The 18,742-nt window shown below is 37.6% G+C and overlaps 4 protein-coding genes across 5 annotated transcripts; 2 read left to right on the top strand and 2 right to left on the bottom strand.

Moving 5' to 3' along the window:
* Positions 1 to 239: 239 nt before the first annotated feature.
* ndufb5 (NADH:ubiquinone oxidoreductase subunit B5) lies at positions 240 to 3,888 on the bottom strand. Its single transcript, XM_008408012.3, has 6 exons — positions 3,729 to 3,888; positions 2,491 to 2,573; positions 1,812 to 1,878; positions 1,615 to 1,676; positions 1,092 to 1,198; positions 240 to 449 (listed from the first exon to the last, which is right to left on the bottom strand). Exons 1-6 carry the CDS (start codon positions 3,844 to 3,846, stop codon positions 329 to 331), a joined length of 558 nt encoding a protein of 185 aa, XP_008406234.1. The 5' UTR covers positions 3,847 to 3,888; the 3' UTR covers positions 240 to 328.
* A 153-nt stretch (positions 3,889 to 4,041) lies between these two features.
* Positions 4,042 to 6,982, top strand: mrpl47 (mitochondrial ribosomal protein L47). Its single transcript, XM_008408015.3, has 7 exons — positions 4,042 to 4,199; positions 5,016 to 5,164; positions 5,372 to 5,432; positions 5,670 to 5,766; positions 5,906 to 6,036; positions 6,207 to 6,302; positions 6,405 to 6,982. Exons 1-7 carry the CDS (start codon positions 4,066 to 4,068, stop codon positions 6,514 to 6,516), a joined length of 780 nt encoding a protein of 259 aa, XP_008406237.1. The 5' UTR covers positions 4,042 to 4,065; the 3' UTR covers positions 6,517 to 6,982.
* On the bottom strand, positions 6,757 to 14,739 carry actl6a (actin-like 6A). The gene is made up of 14 exons (XM_008408014.3): positions 14,571 to 14,739; positions 12,836 to 12,912; positions 12,020 to 12,194; positions 10,695 to 10,795; positions 10,316 to 10,413; positions 10,048 to 10,142; positions 9,109 to 9,215; positions 8,918 to 9,007; positions 8,762 to 8,823; positions 8,481 to 8,595; positions 8,209 to 8,289; positions 7,725 to 7,820; positions 7,523 to 7,609; positions 6,757 to 7,416 (listed from the first exon to the last, which is right to left on the bottom strand). The coding sequence occupies exons 1-14, from the start codon at positions 14,593 to 14,595 to the stop codon at positions 7,336 to 7,338; spliced, it is 1,290 nt and encodes a 429-aa protein (XP_008406236.1). The 5' UTR covers positions 14,596 to 14,739; the 3' UTR covers positions 6,757 to 7,335.
* On the top strand, positions 14,719 to 17,977 carry aldh7a1 (aldehyde dehydrogenase 7 family, member A1). 2 transcript variants are annotated; one of them, XM_081606362.1, is made up of 3 exons: positions 14,754 to 14,845; positions 15,741 to 15,773; positions 15,880 to 17,977. In XM_081606362.1, exon 3 carries the CDS (start codon positions 15,885 to 15,887, stop codon positions 17,511 to 17,513), a length of 1,629 nt encoding a protein of 542 aa, XP_081462488.1. In that variant the 5' UTR covers positions 14,754 to 14,845; positions 15,741 to 15,773; positions 15,880 to 15,884; the 3' UTR covers positions 17,514 to 17,977. The 2 variants fall into 2 exon arrangements, with proteins under 2 accessions (XP_008406235.2, XP_081462488.1); XM_008408013.2 differs by lacking the exon at positions 15,741 to 15,773 and having other exon boundaries at positions 14,719 to 14,845.
* Positions 17,978 to 18,742: the final 765 nt, after the last annotated feature.

Here is an 18,742-nt window from a genome sequence, read left to right as displayed (position 1 = left end):
GCTGTATAAATTGAACAATCAAAATGACTTGAAAATAACAAAATAAGGCAGTAGATATTTAATACCTTCGTGAAGTAAGAATTACCTCCTGTACAGGGACACTGTCACAAAGCCAAACCAATAGATGGCAATCCACACTGATGTGGTGGAGTCAATTCACTTTAAGTTTCTGGATTGTGATAAAACTGAAGTATTAACTTTTAATGTCAGATGTTCAGTAATTGCACCCAACAACTGGCTATTAGATCACATAAAGATACTTTATTTAATCAACAAGGGAAAAATTTACAAACAGTCGGACTGATGACCACGTGTACTGCCAACACCGTTAATTGTCAGGTGATGACTTGGGGCTGTTGTCAATCAGCGCCTTGTCAGGCGTCGGCACATGGAACCAGGGGCCATCTCCGTGATGTCTCATCTGCCGACGAACCTCCAGCTGCGTCAGTCTGTTCAGGGTTACAAAACAGTAGTCAAGAAACAAGCTGTGAATTTGAGAAAAGTACATCTATGACTATTGAACATGAGTCACTGTAATCCTGATGATGCAATGTCCCTAAAATAACACACGTCAGCAGGAACAATACCTCCTTCTCTTAGAGGATGCAGCATTTACGTCCTATGAGAGAGGAGTGTAACAGCAATGTAGACCCAACACTCCCTCAGAAAACATAAATACATGGGTCCAGACCTCCAGTTTCTTCTCGTATTGACATCCATCCAACTAGAGCTCATTTACTGAGGATTCAAGGGACCAACTAAACTCCACTGTGAATGCATGGCTCAGACAAATTCAACATCAGTAATAATGATAACTGCAAGGTCCAAACACAACCATATGGACTCAGACATAACATCTTCTTTCTTCTTAAAAGCTCCATCCCTCGCCTGATAAGTATTCTCCATCTAGACTGTTTTCATGTTATTCTAAATTAAAAAGCTCAATCTCTTAAAATCTCACTCCTCCTTTAATCGGTTCCATTCTGACACATGTAAATCAGACACTTGTACTTACTATTTGCACATTTTAGTTTCACTTACAGACTTCAGCATTCTGGTCTTAAACAAGTGACTGAAACTCTGATAATCACCTCATGTCACCCTTTTCCTTTTCAATTTGGATTGCAGCCATCACTTTTTCGTAGTCCTTCACTGGGGAATCATAAATGTTCCGTACAATCCACCTGGTGATGGGGTGCTGAAATGAAAAGAACCAATAAATAACACTAAAAAACATATTGCTTTCAAAAGACCAATATGTCTGCTTGACTAGAAATACTTCAAGAGTTTTTACAACCAGTATCAGTTTTTGTTTGATTTTGTTGTGGACCATTCTTACTAATTTAAAACTTCAAAAAAATGAGGGGGAAAAATGCATGTACAAGTGGAGAAAAAACTTTAACTCTTCTTTGTGGAATATCATAATGTCTGTGTGGGTGCAACACCACTCCAATTGAAACTATCTGTAAAATAAACATTAATCGGCCAAATGCAAAGCAATGTATGTGCTGTGACCTCAATATGTAAATATATGACAAACCAGAACTCAATTATCCTGACAACATTATTTAAAAGCTGTGACAAAGCAATGACAAAATGAAAGAAGGAGCGCACCTTGTAATACTCCCAATACTCAGGTTCATAGCCTTCAGGAATATCAGCAAGCTCTGCCTCACCTAAAAAAGCAAAAGAAAAAACTTAGATAAGCACATTCATAAATAATTTACTTAATTTTTCCTAAAATTATATCATGGACCAAAAGGACACATTAATATAAAATACTTTAAAACACCAAGAACATGTGTACTTACCAATGAAGATATTCACAGCCGTGACCAACACAGCCACTGGAATACCAGTCAGCAGGATGTAATATCGCTGCAAGATTAACAAACAGAAAAATGAAAAACTGATAACTTTTACAGTTTTCGGTCTGCCACAAACAGAACTAAAGATGCGATCAAGGCCCTCCTCACTAAATGTTTTGCTGGAGAAACAAAATATGTAAATATTGTAGGGTTACCGCTTAATAGTGTGGCTAAATTAAAATGCATTAGTGAATAGTAGCTTTTCCTAGCTACTACATATCATTTTATTTATTTATTTCAAACTGGTTTTTAAAATCAAGAAAACAAGCAATCAGTAGGACAAAAGGAAACATGTGCATACATAACCAAGAACAAAATAATTAGCTTATCACTACTTTTCTGCTTGAAAAGGAGTAGGAAGAAGTGAACATTTATGTAATCCTGCCCCTGATCTGTTGTTGATATTACATTAGCAAGCTTCAATGTATTTTGCAGGTAGTTTATTTGACAGACCCACATAGATCAGTGCTTATCTATCTACTGGCAGGAAAAGGATATTTGGTTTTCCAATGTTTTTTCAATTTGAAACGTAAATTTTTTGCCTCATATACTGTAGCTATCTGCTTCCCTATTTTTGAAAAGGACTTAAGCTCTGTAAATTGAATTTTGTTATGATACATACCAGTAAATGCAAAAATCTCCTGTCGTAAAAGTTAGATGGCTTGACCACAAACATCTTTTTTCCATGGCCCCAACGGGTCGCCACTGAAAAAAGAGCAACAGTTGCTTTCACAATAAAGCCTCTGCCAATTGAATATTTACAACTGTGTTTTATGAGACCAAACAGAGTATTTGTTCATTACAAATACATTTAAAATGTAACCATTTCATACAACGGAGTATTACAGCCATCGAAAACAAAGAAAAAAATATATATGGTCACAGTGGAATACATTTCTACCAAAATATTTTGAGATTAATTTCACAAATTTACAAGAAAAGAAAAAGTAGATATTCTCTGATGTCGAAAGGTTGGAAATGATCATTTTCCATGATTTCAAACATAGCTTTGTAATATTAAAAGCAACATGTTTTCTGACAATATAAAGCCAGAAATTTGCAACAAAAATAGCAGAAGTCCTCTAACATTTAGGTGATAAATTAAAGAAATGTGCATATTGTCCAAAGTATAAGTGGTAGATGCGGACTGTAACCCAGCATCAGAATGACATCTCCTGCAGATTCACCTTAACAGTGAGGAAAAAGCTGCAACATAATTTTATCAAGTTTGCACTCTGGAGATGTCAATCTGATACAGGAAAATAGCGATTCTTGTGTTAATAAATTTAAGTTATTTTTTCTGTCAAACTTATGACTTCACAATTTTTTATTGGAAATTGTGTCCTCCAAGGCCACATTAAGGCCCTACCAAAAACAAGGTTTTCTTATCTTTACAATAGTGATGCATGTTATTGCTAGTAAGCAGACTATAATACATCTGAGATAAATTCGTTTTAAGAGTTTAATTGCAAAATAAGAACTTTATAGAAGTACCTTGTAAAGTGTAGAATGTGTACACTTAAATCTCTAATATGGCACTCCAATATATTAAAATTCAGTCTAACAAATTGCTAAATCATGTGTCCTTCATAACTTCTATCTCTATAGGATATAAATAAACGTATAGAGGATAAAATATCATAAATACTCATAAGGTCAACAAATATGCAAATATAAGATCTAACATATAGAGTTTTCATCATTAAACTTGGAGTTGTTTCCTCTTTGTTGACAGCAGGGCGAACGCTACCAGTTAGCTGATGTTAGCATGCTAATAAGCTCCGGCGCAAGGTCATAACAGAAAAGGGCCGATTTTAGAGTCGAAAGCTGATCTGTCCGAACCAGCAGAGAAGCTCTCACCTTTATTTGTCCGTGGGATGGTTCGAGCGAGTATATTGGCAGCATTATTCCCAGCTTTCAGAGGACCTAACCTGGCTGCAAAGGCAGCAGCCGACCTGAGAAGGCTCATGCCCACCATAGCTGCTGTAGGGACAGTTCAACAAGCCGCGCTGTGATTGGTTCAAGAAAATGTAGCACACACTAAATGTATATTAATCTTGTCAAATTTAATGCTATTATTATGCCATTAATGTTAAAGTTGTTCCGATGATTGCAGAATGAAGAAAATATTATTTAAAAAAACATAAAAATAATTTTTTTTTACACAAAATGCATGTTGGGTAATTCTAGGTAAAACATGGCGTCGTCCTCATCGTTAGGACGTGTTTTGACTCTATGCAAACGGTTTCAGAGCGTCTTCAGGATATCTCCAGCGATAGGCGTTCAACACTGTACTGTAAATCTGGAAAGATGCCAGAACAATCTTCTAAGGTAGGACAGTGTAGCAGCGGATGTGGCATTTTCTTGTTCTCGTCTGGTTAAACTACCACAGATCCATCGTCCCTTCAAATCGGCGGCAGTGCACTTCACTTTCTGGCCTATGAGCTCAACCTCAGCATCGATAACCTTAAACTAGTGATCCTTTATGAAGTAAAATATGTAAAAAGTGCGTGACGTTCTTTCAGTTTAATGAAAATGAAACAATTACAAGATTATCTTAATCTCTGCATCAAAGCATGTGTCTGTAGTCTTTATCAGATTATTAATAAAATTCAAATTGCATCAAAGTATTATAAGTTTATGTTTCTATTGATTGTGATGGTCTTCTTATTTGAGATACATTTATTGAACAGAAAAAAATATATTTTCAGTGTTTTATTTACTGATCAAATGTGTCAATTTCCTTTAAAAAAATATTTAGTATTTGTACAAACAAAAACGTCAATAATGAAGATAAAGTTTCCTTTGAAACATCTTTATTTCAATTTAGGACAACCCAGTCCCAGTCTAGCAGGTCTGGATGTTGTTTATTTAATAACAAAACTGACAGTGCTTTTTAATCCAGTCCAGTTTGGTATCCTTCACAACAAATTCAGTATGTCGGTTCATGATTCCTTAAACAGACCGATAATAAAGCTCAAGGAGGTAAATGTTCTGCAGTCTGTTTTTTCTTTACTGATTTGGAGGCTTGACACCCCAATAGAACAATCTGAGAGTTGGGACATTTAATTAATTGCATTCTTGAGTAAGATGCAATTATATGTATAAATGTCAATGCATGAATTAGATCTTTTCTTTCCCCTTCAGTGAAAAATCCTCCCTGATCGCCTCTTCTTGGATCACTCCCATCAGCTTTGTGGGTCAGCATCGAGCTTTGCACACGACTGTTAGCAGAAGAGGGTTGGAAGAGTTCTTTGATCAGCCTGAGAACTGGGGAGAGCCCAATGTGAAGTCTGGTAAAACATTACATTTATTAAAATTTGTGAGAGTGTTGTTTAAAGTGATTTTTAGAGTCAGAAAATAACTATTACATGCTAAAGTGATTCAGTGCGGTTCTAAGAAATGTTAGGATTGTCAAAAATTGCATATTAGTAGCTACACAATGTTCATGATCGTGCATAATGTATTTTAAATGTTGGAGGTCATTATTTGTTTCATTACAGGAGCTCCGTGGACAGCGAAACAGCTGAGAACAAAGAGCAACGAGGACTTACACAAACTCTGGTGAGCAATGTCAAGACTGACAACTCTGGAAAATATTAAAATCTAATACATTGTTTTGATGTCGTGCTGTTACTCGTCTTTATTTAGTTGTTCACCTTGAAGAAATTTTGCTAGACATTTTTCTTGTTTTTTCATGTAAGGCACTTTGAAATGTCTCATCGCTTGAATGGTGTTAAATTATATTTTTTAAAAAGTTCTGCATTTATTATTGTTTCTAACACCTCAGTTTTGTTTCAGGTATGTGTTGCTGAAGGAAAGAAACATGCTGCTGACGCTTGAGCAGGAAGCAAAAAGACAAAGTCTTCAGATGCCGAGTCCTGAACGGATGAAGAAGGTTGGTGCGACGCTGAAGTGACAGTTCCAGCTCCCGCACTTCAGAGGGATTCTTTCTAATGTGTCGTTTATATTTACAGATTATTGTTGATGGTGAAATAAAAACCCAGGCTAAAGGGAATATGTCTGTGTCTTCACAGATTCAACGGTCAATGGTCAGGCTGGACACGGTGGTGAGAGAACGGGAGACTGCACTGCGTCTGCTGCAGACGGGACAGGAGAAAGGCCGGCCAGGAGACTGGAGGAGGAACGTGTTCGGATATGAATACTGGTGCGGAATGTTTCTGTGAATTTATACTGGATTTGTAACTTAAGCAACTTATTGGACTCTGATCCCAATGGATTTTTTTTTGTACACAACATGCAACTTTGGGTTTCGCCCGTCTCACATTAAAGGCAAGAAACTTTTACGCTCAGTAAATAGTCCTTTTTAACCTCCAGGTATCGGTTCAAAGAATACACAATTCCCTGGTACATGAATAAAAGACACAAGCTCAAGAAGTTCTACACGCCCTATTTTGTCCAACCTCATATAAGGTAAGAACATTCATATGCTGCAGTGCAGTTTTGTTCCTTTAATTTTAATATGTAAAGATGTTGCATTATGTTTTTTTGTTTTTGTTTACTTGTTTCTGGCAGGTTGCGCATTGAGAGATTCCTTCGAGAAAGGACCAGGAAAGTCAACTTAAAGAGGAAAACTTTGGCCAAATTAAAGGAGAAATTTCCCCAGATGAAGCTGCCATCTTCCTGAATAAGGGATCTGTTCTATTTTGAGTTTGCTACAACTCAGCTGCCTGAATCAGCTCATACAATCTACTGAAATTTGAGCAAATTCTAGTTCAGCTGTTATTTGGTTTTACAAGATAAAACTGTTTTCTCGATTGGAAATGTGTTCTGTTTTGTTACTGTCTAATAAACCATCCTGCCTAACCACTGTTTGGGCATCTTGTAGCTAAAGCAAGCTCAGAATTACTTTTAAAATGACTTCGTGTAATCATAACAAAATTGACTTTTATTTTTCAAAGGTCATATGTAGCCAATGACAAGTAAAAATGAAAATTAAATACAGATTTTTAGTTGAAATATGAGTAACCAGGGGCAACAACTGACCGGCAACTGCTTATGAATTTACCAAGTACACGAAATGACAATAACAAAACACATTCACATCCTGCTAAATGATGCTTCCTCCAAATAAAGACCCTCGTCACACAACATCTTACCAGTTTTTTGCTAGGATTCTGTACAACCCTAATTACTCATTTCTCCCCAGTGTAATTGGAAACAACTTTTTGATGACCCAAAGTTTCCATCAGCAGGTAACAGAGAAGGCAACAGTCTAACTGTTTTGGCTATTAAAAAAAAGGATCTTGAGTTCAATTTTTTTTTTTTTTTTCTATTTGTTTTTTTGTTTTGTTTTTTTAAGATCCTGACAGGCGACCAACTCAGATTTAAAAACAAATCATACAAAATGAGAGTGGACTGTTCCTGAGTCTGGGTCAGAGGTTGACTCCTCATGATGTTGAGCTAGAAGAAGATGGAGAAGGGAAGGTTGAGGCTGGATGTCAAATCAAGGACACTTTCTGTCCACACACTGCTTTCCTCCTTCTTCGTATTCCTGTTTCGAGATCCACATCTGCTGGAAAGTTCCCTGGATAACAACAAACATGCTGTCAAATATGCAGCATACATACATACATAATAGGTTCTACCACGTGAGGGGCTCACAATACTACAGAGCCTCTGTATGGTCTTACCAGTGATGCCAGGATGGAGCCTCCTATCCATGCACTGAACCGGCGCTCCACCGTAGTGTTGTTGGCAATCAGCTTCAGTCTCATGCTCTGTAAATTACAAACAAGGGGAAATGTAGCATTCAACATAATGCAGCTAAACTGACTTTCCCGTCACAACTTGTGATAAATTCAAAGCTGTTTAGAAACGACGACTGTTTCTTACTGGAGGGGTTTTCTGGGAAAGTTCTCTGTTCAATCGGTCAGTGAAGCCCTGGATGAGTGTGTTTCCTCCCGTCACCACCACACTGCCGTACAGACCCTTACATACACGTCAATAATCACAAACGTTAAACAAACTCGGAGCCAATCGTTTTCCTCATCACAGAAAATAGCTTCTGATCCAAATCGGCTGATTTTTATGTGGACAAACCAGTGAAACTCAAATATTCAGTCATTTTCTAATAAACTAACGGGCCATAATAACAACTCTATGATGTAGAAATAGTGTGCAAAGGAGGAAGACTCAAAGTTAGTCTCTCATTTGTTATTTTAATTAATTAAAATAACCTGCTATAGCTCATTTCTTTGTTTTGGGAATTGCAGACCAACTCAAAAACTTGTCCTGCAATAAAAAATATATATATATATATATATATATATATATATATATATATATATATATATTTTAACAGCTGTCCACTACTCACCGGTCGAATGTCAATGTCACACATTCCTACACTGGTCGTCACCACGTGGCCAACTCCTAACATGGTGTTTCCAGACAGGCCCTACAGGAGAGCAGATTATGCATCGCTTTTATTTACAAAAAAGGCGAATTATGCAATAATAAAAATATCTGAACACTTATTTTTTTTATTCAAGGCACCAATGTACTCACTGCGGGTTTTTTTATACCACTGATAACTGTTAATTTAAAAGTACATTTAGTTTATTGTCGCCTGACAAACGTAGCACCAACCTTGGCATTAGAGGGGTCAAACAGTCCCTCTGGGATCTTTAGCCTCTCCGCACCAAAGTCACAGTTGTAGCCATTAGGGAGTTCATAATGGACTGTGGGCATCTGAGCAGCCACTCTGATGAAAAAGGAAAGATGGAGTCATTCAGATAACAAAAATCAACATATCTATTGTGAGCTGTAGAACAAAGACAGGAATCATTGCTAAAAATAAGTACATTTTCAATAAGATTTTGATAAGAGAAAATAATTTTGAGCTCCAAGAATATTTGCTAGTAACTCACTGTTCATCGTATGGAGAGTCTGACACCTGCAGGACAGACGCCTGGAAATCCTGGATTACACACTGCGATAAACAGGGCACAGAAAATGACACATTTAATTCCGGCATTCCACAGAAATCCTGAAAGTGCTGCAAAACAAATGAACTCATTTCTTACATTACACATGTAGTTGTGCCAAGATCGAGTGACTTGAGGTAGTTTCTCCTTTTTCTTCCAGCTGGCCGGGGATCCCTCCCGCACTGGATCCTGTGACATTTTCACACAGCAGGCAGCAAACGGCAAAAATAACTACTTAAAAATGTGTCAAATTAAAGTTAAAACATATTTAAAATGAACAAAGTGTTTACCTTTGATGCAATCATGTAGGGAGGGATTATCTCCACACTTAACTCTTGAAACAACTCCCTGCACTGCATGCTCATGAAATCACCAGCCAAAGGTGACTTTACAATGCCTGTGAAAAACAAACAAAAAAACCCCACACAAAATTAGCTTTACGTTGGGAAAGTTAGGAGTTCAATTTTGATAGTTAATCTGTAGTTTTTGTATAATACACCAATGATCATTTCCAGCGTCTTTGTTAAGTTTAGCTACAGTGTTTGTTCACAATTTGCACCAAATGAAAGGATCAAAGTTTTCACTTTTGAGTGTTCACACAGATTAATGGTGCGTTCACACCAAGCACGTTTTGAGCGTCTAGCGCAGCGCAATTTGAACTGTTTGGAGCGTTTGACTAGTCTTTGAACGTGAACCATATGCCCCTGACACTGCAAACACATTTGGTGTGAACGCACCAAAAGTGCACACGCGTCGAACTTGAAGCGTCAGATGGTTTTTGGTGCACGTAACGCGTTTGGTGTGAACGCACCATAAATGCATTCACATTTTGTGTTGCTGGATCGTAACAAAATGTGTAAAGGATTGAGGATTACTCTTCCAAAAGTACTACAATAATTTAATCAAGTTTCATAGACAAATGCTGAGGTTTAAATATTTAAGCAGTCAACCTGTAAGAATATGAACAATATATAAGACTATGGTTCTGTTTGGAAATGTCAGTACATTTCCAAACAAAGAATCCTGCACCACAAAAACTCATTACCACAAACTGCAGAAATTGCTTAAATGCAAGAGAAGCACATGACCGAGACGAGCTGCAACCAGCAGATGGCATCAAGTTGCCAAGAAGAGACATAATCCACATGATTCAGCTTTAGATTCCAACCATTTCTTTCCATTTGTCTTGTATTATTAATCCTAGGGTTACATGTGAAACCATTCTTTACCTTGCTGAAGGACATAGCCATCATGCACTGGGATTGCTGTTGTGTGTGTAGCTCCGCTGTCCAGGACCAGACCTGTGGACCGCCCGTTGGCAAAGCTGGGACATTCAAAGTTAAGGGACCAGGAAAGGGATTCAAGGTGCAGGAACAGAAGTTATAGTACCATTTTGTAAATAAACAACTGAAGAGAAAGGTCATCATTAAATTAGCCCAGTCCCTTCAGTCAAACTGTTCTCTTTACTGGATGAAAAAAAAAAACTGTAAAGGATACGCAGACAGTACAGCTGATTTACAGAGGAAGAAGGCAGGAATGTTGTAATGCTCAAACATCAACTCTGTAAGCTTCTCTCGTTTTGCCCGCGTGTTCCACTGCAAACAAAACAGATGCTGTTACTCACTTGCAATAAATGGTGGCTGTCAGACACCCTTAAACAAACGAAGACCCCAAGAGTTAGTGACGAGCACCAGCACAGGAAGCAAATGTTATACTTTAATCCCTGTCCCACAATATTTTTCCAGAGCCTAAAACAAAGGGCATCTCAGAAATCCAAGTTGCTGCCCACTTGTGCTGAAAGTACATTAATATGGTTTGATTACAGTACCTATTAAAGATGGCAATTATATTAAACATTAAGCAGCAGCAAACTCACCGATGCTTCTGACATGAGCACAGGATGTAGGCTGGGTTCAGACTTGAAGTGCATCTTATACGTGTGATCCAAAATTGCCTGGAAACTGTCCCAGTCCTCAACTATACATCAAATAAAAGAGAAGGTAAAGCAACTGTTTACTCTAATCTGTCTTTTTTATGTATGAAGTGACGTCCAGCCATTTAGTTTTTAGAAACGGTGCTTAGTAATTGAAAAAAAAAAAAAAATTATGTATATAAAAAACAAAAAAAGGAAAAAAAATACATCTTAGATACAGTAAAATCTCACTGCTGGAAGCAAACCTAAACATCACATGCACTTAAAAATATATATCTTTTAGTATTATTTGACCCAGGCAAGATAATGATAAAAGAATTAGAGCAATGAAGAGTTATTTTTAGATAACAATTTGAGCACCAGACGAGCACCAATGTTCCAGGTCAGGCCTCCACGGGAGCCAACGGTCCCACTGTGCTGTTCTGCTGCAATTAGCATGGGTGTCACACTCAGTTCTAGGTAGCTGCAAAGCCAAACGCCAATGGACCACCATTCTGACTCGCATCATCATCTGCTGAAATGGTTTCTTTGTGACGCATGTTTTATTTCCAATCATGCTGATAACTGTGAGAATTCAGAAAATGTTGTGGATTTAAATCCTGAAAAAATTATAATCCTGATATAAGAATGGAAAGGAAACGTAGCTTATTACTGTTCAATTACAGAACAATAAAAAAAAAAATCTTGAATATTTAGTCAATGTTTTTGAGTTCCCCATTTAGATAACTTGGATAACCAAATGAGACTATATTTCTAATGTGGAACATAGCAAATATAATTTTAATAATATTATTGAATGGCAAGAACAAACACATATCTTAAACGTCTCAGGAGTATTTTAGCATTTACACAGATATGGATTTCATACAAAATAAAGGAGAGACACTTGGGTTTAACTGGGAAAAGAAAATTTATGTTTAATGAGTTTAGTGTTTTGGCTCAAGATAGTCTTATAAATATTCATAAACAGCAGTAATATGTCAGTAATTGATGTGAGGAGCTCGTCTACAAAGTTACACTGAAACAGTCCCACTGTAGATATGGATCAAGCAGTGCGATTTCTAAATATGTACTCCTATTTGACATCACTGACCATAGCAAAAATTTGAATTTTTTTTATCGAAGTGTGAAATGTGAATAATGCAGCACTGAAAAACTAAAGAAAATGTTTTCACTGAGAAATACTCCGCCTGTATGTGAGTTAATTTCCATTTGTACATAAATCGTCAGAAAAACATTTAAAGACTTCCAACAGACCGAATACTTACTCATGCCGTTCTTTAGGGGAGACATGACCTCCATGCTCTCTCTGGGAACCCTCAGCTGATTGGTATCGATGTAGTAGGTGGTGCCGCTCTGCTTGCTCTTGTCTCCGTCCGTTTCCATGGGTGTACTGCCATCATCCCGGTCAATAGTAACACCGATCACTGTTGGGAAGTCCGCCTAAGCCAGGGCCAAACAAAGAAAGAAAAACACATTGCAAGTCAAGGCACATTTTTACATTTACTTCTTCATCAGCATTGGCTTTCTGTTGGTGAAAAATGTTTTTAGAGCCAATATTTGAACTAATGTGTTGCTTATGAAATTACATTATACTGAAAAGTACCCGATTTTATTCTCATCTATATTCGTATCAAACTAGCAAAAGATTTCTAGAAAGATTTTTCTATACATCTAAGCTAATTTATATTCCCCCACAAAGGAGATTCATTGCTTCAAGGTCGGTTAGAAATTATTCAAACTGGCAACGCAGCAGTGTCATACCAATAAGCAAACCCTGAACACAAAAAGCATGCTACAGTGTAATGAACAAAGTGTTTTGAAATAATCATAATGAACAAATAATACATTTGATTAATGAATCCACGCTTCACCGTATTTCCACTATTAAGAACTCCAACTGAAGCACACAAAAATCTAAACCAAGGAAGTGTTCCAAAATGATCTGAACTCAATTTACTCAGCCTGTCTCCAGGGTGACAGCCCCAATTTCCTGACACTGGCGTCCCCCCAGAGATAACATGCGCACACTCAGAGGAAGAAAAGACACACAGTTAATCAGGTCATTTGAGTGATTCACCTACCTTGGGACAATCTTCTCCCGCATAGCCAGCTCTTACAGAATACGAACCGATGTCAAACACCAACGCTCCCACTTCATCTGCAGAAAAGAGCCATACACATGGATGTTAGAATTTAAACCATGCATTTAAGTTTACTTGCATATATGTCTTTCCAAAGAGAGAGAGTACAAGGTCACTCAGAAAACAACAGTTAATTAATGAAGTGAATTTTGGAAATATATATATATATATATATATATATATATATATATATTTTTTTTTTTTTATTTTTTTATTTTTTTTTTTTTCTGTTGGTGTTTCCAGCCATTTTTGGACTAAAATTTGTCTATTTAGATCTTTTTCTGTTTTATACAACTTCACCATAAAGTGGCATAATGACAACAAAAACCTGAAGACATTAAATGAATTTAAAAGGAGTCAACCAATAGCATCACAGTGTTGCTCTGCTAAGTCATCATCACAGAGCTGTTAAGACTTGTGCCTACAGATAATTTCTTTTTTACATCTTAAGCACAGCTTCATGACAACAATGAAGGATATTAAAACTCTCAAAAAAGATACAATAATTTTTTTTTACTTTTTTCCAATTCAGAATGCATTGTTCCTGTACATAGCTCCAGTCCTCAAGAGCTATTGTCCTGCAACTTTTACAATTAACTCTTTTTGACTTAACTCTTCAGAATGCTATCAAGTTTAGCAGAGGCCTGGTAACTAACTATTCATTTGATTCAAGTGTGTTGGAACAGGGGCACGTGTGAAATTTGCAGGACAGTAGCTCTTGATAATTGTATATAGAGACTCATGGTTCAGTGTATAAAATGTAACTCTACTTTAAATATTGTGTCAACCATAACAACAGAGTATGGAGTATGAATATTGTAAATGAATGCTTGGAAACAAACAAATAGTTTACATTAGCAAAAAGCATTCATTATCTGTCTTTAATAGTGATTTGTTTTGTTTACAACATAAACAATAAGACTTCCTGATATACAACCCTAATGCCAACACATTTAATCAAACTATTTTGTTTTTATATGTACAGTAAAATCAAATAAGATTATAATCTGACACATCACCAGTTATTTAAATGTACATTCAATGGCTTATAATAAGTAAAACAAAACAGATTTTATTATACTGTTATGTTTAGTGCAACGTTTCTCCTAATTATTTGTCAAAACAAATTAAATTAATGGTTTATACTGGGAAAGTAATATTATTTTGACAACAAAGACAAGACGAGTGACAGATAAAATAACTTTATGTGTGTTTTTAACAGACCGCTCGGGTTACTAATGAACGAAATGACAACGAGGACATTTAAATTAGGTGCTCAAATTATTAAAACGAGGACTTTATCGTTATCTCCGTAATAGGGGTTATCATTCCAAGTGAATAACGGCGAAACAATGTTATAGCTAATGCTTTTATCACATACATAAATGGATGCTTCGGAAAGCACACTTCCATTCATTTCCTTTTAGCAACTATGGTTAGTCGTATGATCGAAACGTAAACAAGGCTGCAAACACAACATAGTGTATCTAAATGATATTGTAGTCCTGATATATTTAAACTAAAGACTATAAATACAAAAAACAACGCATATTTAGTCTTCCACTGAGCTGAGCGTTAGCGCAACTAGCTAACTGTAAGCCTAGCTAATGCTAGTGCGAGACGCATCAACTTGTTTTAAAGTTTAGCTCCATTTCAATCAAAAGCTTTTACTTACCGCCTCCATACACTCCACCACTCATTGTGCAAAGTGTCTCGACGAACGATATTTCAAAATCGAAGCTACTGGACTAGAAATAAATCCTTCAATGTTCAATCACAACAAAAGCTATCTGCTATCATGTAGCATCGATCGCTCTGACAAAGCAGGCGCCACAGTGCGTCGGACCAGCCGTCCAATCAGAATTCAGCTCAACCGTGGTGCTTCCGTTAAGAGACAGTGAGTACTTCCCTTTTCTGGAGTGGACGTGGCCTAGTCGACCTCATATCAACGTGAGTAAAAAGCTGATAACAAACATTAACTTGATTTTTAGGGAATAAGTCAATGTGCAAATGCTTCATCTGCAGGACTTGTGGCAATACAGCGAAGTTAGAGTCTGTTAACCTGGAGACCCTTGAGTCCACGCTATGCTATGATCTGACCTCATGGCGCATAAGTATCAAGTAAACACGTTGGAGTTTAAGACGCACAAATTGCAGCGCTATCTTGCAGTTAACGGTTGCAGTTAAGCGGTAACTTCTTCACTTGTTCAATAGCATAAATGTCTTCGTGTCAAAGACTAAATTTGTTGTAGTCTTAGTACATGTTGGATTAGGTTGAGTAATTAACCATTTAAAAAAAAATAGGTACGGTTCTATCACCCGGTAAAAGGTTTCGGACAAAGAAAGGAGTTTTGCGAATATGATCATGCAAACAATGAAATAAAAAAAATTAGAACTATCATGTTCTAAAAAATGTGTTACTTTGCTGCACAAGTGGTATAGAAGCAGTACTTTTAAACCAGCATAGCATCTTTAGACATATGATATAAAGTGGAAAATATACTGACAATAAACAAACATTACTGAACTTGAGTCTTAGGAAAGTCTGGTTTCCAATGGAAGCTAGATCTGCACAATTTACTGCACAGCAATGCCAATGCATCTGCAGAGAACGTGTGTAATTTTTAGTGGATTCCTCGTTCTTTGCTTTCCTATAATATTCGGCTTGTTTGATTAATTTTTACTGTCATTTATACACCTGATCTAGATTTTGGTGACTGATATTTTAATGCTTAACAAGAGATTGTTGTGATAATGGAAAAAAAGTTTTAAAATAAAATGTTGCTACTTGTCTGATGCTTTTTTAAAAATATGTATACATTTTAACCTTAACTTTCAATTTTAGGATTTCAGAGGCATAGGTTTTCTTTTGGACGTTGTGAGTTAAATCATAACCTTATACACTGATTGTTTTCATAGATGATTTACTTCTGAATGCCATCTGACATGTTAAATTAATTTTTAACTCTGATCTTGTTTTTCAGCATCCATGCAGCGCTGCTTCACTCTGACCCTTTGCCGGCACAGCAGGCTACTTTTAAGAAATAAATTTGCATCTGTTCGCTGCCACCAGTCAGCAGCCATGTCGAGTCTCCTCATCAACCAGCCCCAATATTCATGGCTAAAGGAGCTGGGTTTGTCTGAGGACAACCTGGGTGTTTACAATGGGAGCTGGGGAGGCAGCGGGGAAGTGGTCACGTCCTACTGCCCTGCCAACAATGAGCCTATAGCCAGAGTTACTCAGGCTACAATGGCAGAGTATGAAGCAACTGTTCAGAAGGCGAGGGAGGCCTGGAAGGTGTGGGCAGATATTCCAGCTCCAAAAAGAGGGGAGATTGTCAGACAGATAGGGGATGCATTAAGAAAGAAAATCACAACTCTTGGAAGTTTAGTTTCTCTGGAGATGGGTAAGATCTTTGTGGAAGGAGTGGGAGAAGTTCAAGAGTATGTTGACGTCTGTGATTACGCTGTTGGTCTGTCAAGAATGATTGGTGGGCCCATCCTTCCCTCTGAAAGACCCGGACATGCTCTTCTGGAGCAGTGGAACCCTGTCGGGCTCGTCGGCATAATCACCGCCTTTAACTTCCCTGTGGCTGTTTACGGCTGGAACAATGCTATTGCGATGACCTGTGGCAACGTCTGCCTTTGGAAAGGTGCCCCAACCACCCCTCTCACCAGTGTCGCAGTTACCAAAATAGTGGCTGAGGTGCTAGAACAAAACAATCTGCCTGGAGCCATCTGCTCATTGACCTGTGGTGGCGCAGATATTGGTACTGCCATGGCAAAGGATGAACGTGTGGATCTCCTGTCGTTCACTGGCAGTACCCACGTTGGCAAGCTCGTGGCCATGATGGTGCAGGAAAGGTTTGGACGCAAGCTGTTGGAGCTCGGTGGGAACAATGCCATTATTGTGTTTGAGGATGCAGACCTGAACCTTGTGGTTCCCTCTGCGGTCTTTGCTTCTGTAGGAACTGCTGGCCAACGTTGCACCACAACCAGGAGGCTGATGCTCCATGAGAGCATCCATGACACGGTGGTTGAGAGGATATCTAAGGCCTACAAACAAGTTCGGATTGGAGACCCTTGGGACCCAAAAACTTTATACGGCCCTCTGCACACCAAACAAGCTGTGGAGCAGTATCTGGCTGCCATTGAGCAGGCCACGCAGCAGGGGGGTACTGTTGTTTGTGGTGGAAAAGTGATGGATCGTCCTGGAAACTATGTGGAACCCACTATCGTTACAGGTCTGCCTCATGACTCACCCATTGTCCACACCGAAACCTTCGTCCCCATCCTGTATGTCCTGAAGTTCAGGACGGAAGAAGAGGCATTTGCCTGGAACAACGAGGTCAAGCAGGGTCTGTCCAGCAGCATCTTCACCAAAGATATGGGTAGAGTTTTCCGCTGGATGGGGCCTAAAGGGTCTGACTGTGGCATTGTGAATGTCAACATTCCCACAAGTGGAGCTGAAATCGGAGGAGCGTTTGGTGGTGAGAAGCACACTGGTGGTGGAAGAGAATCAGGCAGTGATTCCTGGAAGCAGTACATGAGGCGCTCAACGTGCACAATAAACTACAGCAAGGATCTTCCTCTGGCTCAGGGCATCAAGTTTGAGTGAAGCCGTCAAGTTAATTTTAGTAAATCTATGTAGTTTTCACGATAACTACTGTGAAACAATTGTCTTTGCATTTAGAAAAGCCTGTGTACATTAGCCAAAACTTCAGAATAATTTTAGAGCAGTAATTAGACGTGAATTATGATACTAATTTTGGAGAAGAAATCAATTTTGGTAATTTGCTAGTTAAACGTCAAACGCTGTTCTCAGAAAGTGTTCATGTGCACTTTTTCTACAAGCACTTAAATGTCACTCTGGTAACTGAATGTATCAGATTCTTTATACTGTAAACAAAAAAAAAATAAAAAAAATCAACTATTAGGGAAGAAAAATGTCTGGACCTTAAAGAGCTTGTGATTGGTTAATGAATGTAGTGAACTAAACACTTGCTGTTTGGTCTATTTACAATATATGATGCATTGAAAAAAGCTATTGAAAAAACCTTAAAATAAAGTTTGGGTTGTAAATGTGGTTTCTGTTATTCTTTTAAGTTTTAAAATGACATCAAACTAAAAACTAGCATTGGCGTGGACTTGTTTAACTATGCTTCAATTTATTTCTTAGTATTAAGCGTCATTCAGTAGTGAAACTTACATCTGTTGAAGTCTTATTTTAGTAGAGAGGAAATTATTTGCTTTATATGGAAATTAGGTTTACAGTTTAAACCTTTGTTCTACAATTAGCTGCAAAATTGCCCCAAAAACCTTTCTTAAGGAATACTTTGCTGCAAACCATAGACATTTTGGACTGCTTTTTTTCTGAGGTTGGTTAGCAAAAATATAGTCTTTTTCTTATTATTTTAACCCCATAAATAGATTTTTAACACACTCCTAAAGGTACTACTTGTTCAGAATACAAGTAGTACTTGCATCCTGAGCAAGGTCCTACTTGGTGCTTTTCTCCACCTGAGGTGCAGGAGAGAAGTACATTGTAAATGTACTTTTTAAATTCCTATTTAGGTGGCATATTACAATGTGACACCTGTTACAGCCAAAGATGTGTTACTACCAGAGGCAAACCATCTATCTTGTGTCCCAATGGGAAATCTGCAATGCCGACTGAAACGGGACCAATATCAGTCACATTTATTGACTAATTTCAATAAATCAAAAGGAAATAATTTACATATAGATGGTCTATATGTAAACCTTTATATCTGACTTATAAAGGTGAAATTCAGTTCAAAGTACATTCAATGATTTGGCTTATAGCATTTGGTACATTTTGCTTGT

Source organism: Poecilia reticulata, chromosome 4 (genome assembly GCF_904066995.2).
Source record: "Poecilia reticulata chromosome 4, P_reticulata-male-v2, whole genome shotgun sequence".
Classification (NCBI taxonomy): Eukaryota; Metazoa; Chordata; class Actinopteri; order Cyprinodontiformes; family Poeciliidae; genus Poecilia; species Poecilia reticulata.
The sequence above is the reverse complement of the archived record's forward strand: the minus strand, read 5'-3'. Positions and strand labels throughout refer to the sequence as shown.